Here is a 7147-nt window from a genome sequence, read left to right as displayed (position 1 = left end):
CTCACAAGCTCCCAAGCTCGCTTACTCGCTCACTCACTTTCATATATGCTTGCGCTCTCATTCGCACGTTCGCCATGACAAGCTCATTAAATCGTTCACTCGCTCACTCGTTCGTGTGCACACACGCTCACTTGAGCTCACGTTCTCGCTCGCTCGACTCCTGCGTGCACGCTGAGATGTTTGTTTTCATGTGCTCGCTCACTCATGTGCACACACGCTCACTCGAACTCACATTCGCACTCGCTTGCTCGCTCACTCGTTCCCTGCGTGTACGCACAGCTGTTTGTTCTCATGTCCCCTCACTCACCCTCACACGTGGCCCTGCATGTGTCGACTGCACAGCAGGGACAGCGGCCAAGGTCCTGAGTGGCTTCGCGGTCGGGAGAATCACTGAAGGCTCGCGCCGTGGCTCTAGCAAGATTTGTATTTTTTTCCCACAGAGATATAATGAGCTCCGTGCTCCATTCTTTTACCCGCTGGCAGCGATCGACAGTGCAAGCCGTTGCGGCGTTAACATTGTCGTGAAATGTACTTTAAAAAAAAAATATAGAACTTGCGAGGTTCACTTTTAATGGGAAGGCCGGGGAGTTGAGGCGTCGGAGCACTGAAGTGACACTGCTGAGATTTTTCTTCGAATCTGGGTTTCAATCGACCCGTGGTTAAACCCAGGTTCTCAGGTGGAACGGAGGTTGATGGACTCAGTCTGATAAAGCAGTTACTGCTCGCAAAAAAAGTCATTACTTCATTTCGATAGATTCTAGCTCTGAGAATTATATTTAGTTTAAACGCCATGGGCCAAACGTTCTCTTTGTTGCAGGATGTGTGAGAAAGGTCAGCGCCGCCTCGTGTGTGTGTGTGTGTGTGCGCGTAAAGAGAAATGGTCACCCCCAATGGATTTCAAAAGTAGTTCGTGATATCTACTTACACGGGGCGATTCTCTGGCACACCGGGTAAAATTAATTTCTCCAAATTGATGCCTCGCCCTTCCGTCATGGTGTTATTGGCACAATTGTAAATAGTGTAAAAACAAAAAATACTAGTTTGACACTAAGCAAGCTCATAAATAAGCCAGCTCATGAAAAGCTCGTAGATATATTGCTCTGAACGAGGACCATTTGCCCGAAACGTCACCTGTTACACGTTTTATTTTTCCTTTTAAGGCCACAGTGGTATTGAGGGATTTGTTGATTTTGTTTCTACTTTCATTCATTGTGCTTGTGCACCACTGCCAACGTGCCATCCCAGAATTATTTACAAATGCGCCGGTAGGAAGGCGAGCGATTAAATAAATCGCGGCCGATATTGCGATGTGGCGGACGATCTTCGTGCTCTCAGCTCACAGTGGTGACGACGGTCATTTGCATAACGGCGAAATTTTTCTCCCGACTTAATTCGCCGCGTGAGAGCCAAAATCTGTTGCCGTTGGGTGGATCGGCAAAACGGTGGCTTCGCCGTTACACCGCATCTCCAGGCCGGCGACTTCACGCTCTCGTCACCATTTGCCTTTAATTTTACTTGATGGCAGTCGTCCGCGTGACGCTGTAAGAACACGCGTTGGCTTTTGAATATCAAGACCTGGGCACCCCTTTTCGGCTTGGGTTGCTGCTGAAATTCAACCGGTAAAGATTAACATGCATGAACGGCTGCACCCTGGTTATTAGGTAATGTATTGATTCACTCCATCCCCCCCCCCCCACACACACACATTCTGTTTCCCATTGCTTAGTTAAATTGTCACAATTTCCATGGGGGGGGGGGCATTATGATAAAAAAAAACATGAATTGATTTTCTTCTGACATTTTTTTTGACAATGTTTATCATTTAACACATAGGCTTTCGCGACAAATATTAATCATAATAAAGGTTTTTGGGTTAGATCTCGCTATTTCCACGTTCTTTTAAAAGGTTGTTTTTGCCAGGCTTTGTTCAGTGTACTTTTGAAGGTATTGTGTGTGTGTGTGCGTTGAACTTCTTTCGCCCCGTACGTAGCCAGCCGTGCTAATCGGAGGTGCGGGGAAAGGACAACAAACTAAACACAAAAAAGCATCTTCTTGGTCCTTTCGGTAAAGTCACGTAGAAGGAAAATAATAAAATAATAAAAATCAAACATAATAAAATATTATTCTCACGACGTTTCGGCCACAACGCAAGCAGCCGTCCTCAGGTGAAGAACAGGTCTGTCGGAAAGACAGCATCTATTATGTTTTATTTTTATTATTTTATTATTTCCCTTCTACGTGACTTCACCGAAAGAACCAAGAAGATGAATCCCTGTAGTCACGAAAGCTTTAAATCGAAAAACAAAAAAGCAGTTCTAAAGAAATGATTTTTCAATTTAGATGGCAAAGCTCAAAGCTCCAGTGGCTTCCTAATATCGGAAGAGCATTCCAGACGGCCGCAGACGCGCATCTGAAATCGCGCGATGCAAGTGAAACCTCACAATAATAATATCCAGGGCCTACCTTGGCTCCTCCCACCCTCAACCAGTATATATACAAGGACTGTTTTCTTGGAATTTCTCTCACTTGATACAGCTGTCGTGCTGTGACGGTTCCACCTGAAGACGGAGGCTTGTGTTGCCTCCGAAACGTCGTGATTTTAATTTTATTTTACTTTTATTAATTTAAATTTTTTACCTACGTGACTTTACCGAAAAAACCTAAGAATATGAATCCTTGCAGTCACGAAAGCTTCAAATCTAGAATGAAACCGTCTTTGTTCGATGGCCAGCAGCCAAAACGTTGTCCCGTGAAGACCATTGCCCCCAAGACGGTGCAAACTTTGCGTGCGCGGAGCCGGCATACGGGAAGCTCTTTGAGACAAGCCAGGCGCGGTCTTCTGTGCCGGTTCCTCGCTAATGTCGTTCCATTGGCCGTCGCTAGCCAACTGGGCCGTTGACAAATTACACAGCAAACCGTGTGTCTCGGATTCGGCCGGGCAAGTGGGTCCTATTCACCGTCTCATTTGTCGTCTTCGACAGCCGCCCATCGCATCTTGCGCTCGCTGGCAGCTGATTGCTGACGGAAAGAGGTTGCCGGCGTATTTGTAGAGAGAACCGGCGCTTGGCACGGCCTTCCATCGCGTTACGTCCTTCCATTTTCCACGGGACGCTTGAAGCGCGGTATTTTTTTTTCGCGTCTGTGCTCGGCTGCAAACTTCCCGCCCTCCTGGGTTCGCCCCTTCATCATCCCGGACCTCGTCGAAGCTGCACGCCCCCCCTCCCCCCGCCCCCGCTGCTTACTGTGATGACGGTGATTACCGATGATGGTTCAGCTGGAGATTGTGAGAGGTGGCCGAGTGAATCACCGCTTGAGAGTGCTGAGATAGCACCTCTTGAGATTCCTGGAATCGGTATTTTCCAGCCCGCCCGTCTGCGATTAAACTGGATTTCTCAAGCGTCGTCGTGGGTTTATCGTGTCAGCCCCGTCACAGGTGACTGCTCGATGAATTGCCTTCACGTAAAGTTTTGGTTTCCGCGCTGAATGTGGCTAAATCCCAACTCCCGAGGAGCAGAGGTGTTTTCGTTTTGACTGTCGTGCGACAAACGAATGCGGAGCGGGTGGGGGGGGGTACCGCTGCGTAGCTACGTGATATCCGAACACCGTGGACTGTTCTCTGCTCTTGCACAAAGGTCGCACTGCTGCGTAAAATATCGAAGCTGATCGTCTGTCTCCTGATCCGGCACTGACAGCACGGTCAAGATAAACATTCGGGAATGAACAAAATAATATTTTCGAGAATCCCTCTGATCACAACAATTGCGGTGTTGATGATGGTTAGGGTGGTGGTGGTGGTGGTGGTGCTGGTAGTGATGTTGATGTCGATATCGATGATAAAAGTGAGAGGCACGGCTTTGGTCATAATGATGATGATATTAGTGCTGCTAATATTAGTGAGGATAATGCTGGTGACCATGGTGATGATGATAATAGTGGTGACCATGGTGATGAAGATGACATTAGTGATGATAATGGTGGTTGTCATGATGATGATAATATTTGTGACGATAATGCTGGTGACCATGGTGATGTTGCTGATGATAATAGTGGTGACCATGGTGATGAAGATGACATTAGTGATGATAATGGTGGTTGTCATGATGATGATAATATTAGTGACGATAATGCTGGTGACCATGGTGATGTTGCTGATGATAATAGTGGTGACCATGGTGATGTGGATGACATTAGTGACGATAATGCTGGTGACCATGGTGATGTTGCTGATGATAATACTGGTGACCATGGCGATACCGACGATAGATACGTTCATGGCAATGCTTCCGATAACAACACCACACACGACCCTAACCCGTGTGGCACCTCTCTCCCCTCCCATCGCTCAGACCCTGGAGAGCTACTTCTACGTGCCGGACCTGGGCCAGGTTCCCGAGATCGATGTCCCGTCGTACCTGCCCGACCTTCCCGGCGTGGCGGACGACCTCGCCTACACGCTGGACATGGGCCCCAGCATCGCGCCCTCCGCCATCTCGGCGGCCAGTCTCCCCGAACTGCCCACCTTCGAGCCGGGGCCCGGTACGGTTGCTTACCGAAGTCGGCACGGCCGCCACCGCCATCGTGCTTCTACCGACCTCGGCGAGCACGTCGCTTGTCTATATACCGCGTCCGTGTATGAGAGTGTGTGTGTGTGCGTGCGTGCGTGTGTGCGTGCGTGCAACTGGACTCAATGTGAACTTCTTTTTCAAGCTTTCGTGACTGCAGGGATTCATCTTCTTGGTTCTTTCGGTAAAGTCACATAGAAGGGAAATAATTAAATAATAAAAATACAACATAATAGACGCTGTCTTTCCGACAGACCTGTTCTTCACCCGAGGACGGCTGCTTGCGTTGTGGCCGAAACGTCGTGAGAATTGTATTTTATTATGTTTTATTTGATTATTTCCCTTCTACGTGACTTTACCGAAAGAACCAAGAAGATCAATGTAAACTATTTTGGTTTTACCAGGTAAGGCCCGCTGAGCTGTATCGCTCTTTGTTTCAGAAGTGGCCTGGCCATCACAAAGGATGGCTCAACGGAAGTGGCTCATCATCACGTGGACAATTTGTAGCAGCCATAATTCTCTTGAACACGCGTTGATTCTAAAGGACCCGGAGAAGAATCTACGCAAACAATTAATAGGGGAACATGTAAACTCCTAATATACATGCGGAAGTGTTGGGATCGAACCCATGGACTCCTGTATATTAGGCGAGGTAGTAAACATCTCGTCACCGTGACTACCGCCACCAACAACAACAACAACAGCCGCCATGTGCCACTAAGTGGCGGTGACGTCACCACGGCACTTGTGCCAGGCCAGGTGCACTCTGAGGCCACGTGAAATGTGGAAGGCTCGTTGACAGGAGGTCACAGGACAGACCCAGGTGCCATGGGTTGACTGATTGAGATGACTGGCAGATGCACCGGCTGTGCCCCCTTCTGCTCCAACTTGTTGTATTTTAGCAACCACCACCACTACCATCACCACTACCACCACCACCACCTTTACCACTGCCACTTTTATCGTCACCCCCACCGCGGCCACCACCGCAAGATCACCATTGGACATAATGCAACAAATCACAACCCCCCCTCACCCCTCCCCCCACCTGTTGATCCCATTAGTTTGGCGATTAATCAATTTGTTACTTTTGCCATCGTGGCACATTCAATCCCCCCCAGCGGCTGCAGGGTTCACACACCACGCGTGCGCACGCTTCAACTCCCTTGGTTTGTTGTTTTGTTTCCTCCGTCTTCGCGTGGCCACAGGCGATGGCCTGCTGCTGCCGGTACCCTCCGGGGCTGCACCCCCACCGCCTCCGCCGCCTCCACCTCCTCCTCCCCCTGGGCCTCCGTCTGGGATGCTCCCACCGGGCCCCCCGCCCGGAATGGCCGGCGGCGGTCCGCCCGGCCCACCGCCTCCGCCGCCGCCACCGCCGCCTCCACCGCCGCTCTCCGGCCCGGCTTCCGGCGCAGACGTCCCTCAGCCGGCGCTCGGTACGACACGGGAGCGGACGGCAGAGAGAGAGGCCTGAGGGCGCTACGGTCTCGCTGGCCGGCTGCCGGCTACTCACTAGATCGGTTCGGTCGCTCGACCGATACGATCGCACGGAAATCGTTTGCAAGTCCCACCCCCCCCACCCTCCCCCGCTCCGCTTTTACGACGTTACAAATGCGTTCCTGGAAACGCCGAGTAGATCAGATCGTCGCAAAATGGGACCCCCGCTTTCCCATGTTACTTACTGTTTTGATGACGACAAAATGTGAAGGAAAAAGAAAGAAGTAGACCGGAGTTTGTTTAATCGCCTATTTTTCTTCATTTAAGTTCATCATCTGATGTATACTTGCTGCTGTGTGTGTTTGTACAAGTGGCTCTGCATGTGCGATGCGGCTCTCGAAATATATATTTTTGGTCACAAAACAAAAACACAAAACAAACGGAACTTCTTATTCTTTGAAGAAGAGGAAGAAGTTGCCGAACTCCTGATCTCAGCGGTCGGATTTTTCTGCCGACACTCTCCCGGTTCGGTCGCTCGACCGATACGACCGCACGGAAATCGTTTGCAAGTCCCACCCCACCCCCGTTCCTCGACGTCCCCGCGCGTGTGCCGCTGGACGGGAGGTGACGTCATCGGCCGCATCGGCGAGAATCGGTTGTCGACTGTACCTCCATGCACAGTCCACCTCCGATTAGCAGGGTTGACTACGCGTGGTGCGAAAGACGTTCAGCATCCATACATGTCCTCTCCGCCTCCGCCAACCGGTACTCACCAACGTGGGGAAGTACGGTTAAAAACCCCTACGGCATTGGGGTGGCCTTCATCCAGCAGCGGATTGACCAGGGGCTGTGGATTATTATCCGTCTGTCCCGCCACCCCTCCCGACCGACCCCGAGCGCTTAGGGTTAGCGGCGCCGTTTCGTTTCCTCCGCGGCTCCTCGGTGTGCCTGCGATCGCGTTCTCTCGGAGCTAGGCAGGCGGTCAAGTCCGTCCGTCCGTCCACGGTACGTGGGCCCCTACGCTCCGTGCCAGGAATCGGAATCAATGCTTTTTGTCCTTTGGTGTAATTACCAGCCTCTCTAAAAGCCTCTGTGGGAAACAAGGCTGGTGGGGGGGGGGTGGTTAGGGGGGGGGGTTAGAAAAAAGC

At 50.8% G+C, this 7147-nt stretch overlaps 1 protein-coding gene across 3 annotated transcripts in view; it reads left to right on the top strand.

The window, feature by feature from the left end:
* The window catches only part of WASHC1 (WASH complex subunit 1), a 113504-nt gene that overhangs the window by 84126 nt on the left and 22231 nt on the right, over positions 1-7147 (top strand). For all 3 annotated transcript variants that reach the window (XM_078612263.1, XM_078612261.1, XM_078612262.1), the window contains 2 exons: positions 4347-4536; positions 5771-5998. In XM_078612263.1, coding sequence (XP_078468389.1) covers positions 4347-4536; positions 5771-5998 — 418 coding nt within the window. The remainder of the gene's footprint in view (positions 1-4346; positions 4537-5770; positions 5999-7147) is intronic.

The sequence above is a fragment of the Lampetra planeri genome, chromosome 38 (genome assembly GCF_965212315.1).
Source record: "Lampetra planeri chromosome 38, kcLamPlan1.2.h2, whole genome shotgun sequence".
In the NCBI taxonomy this organism is placed as follows: Eukaryota; Metazoa; Chordata; class Hyperoartia; order Petromyzontiformes; family Petromyzontidae; genus Lampetra; species Lampetra planeri.
Note: the sequence above shows the minus strand (reverse complement) of the source record. Positions and strands in the feature narration are given on the sequence as shown.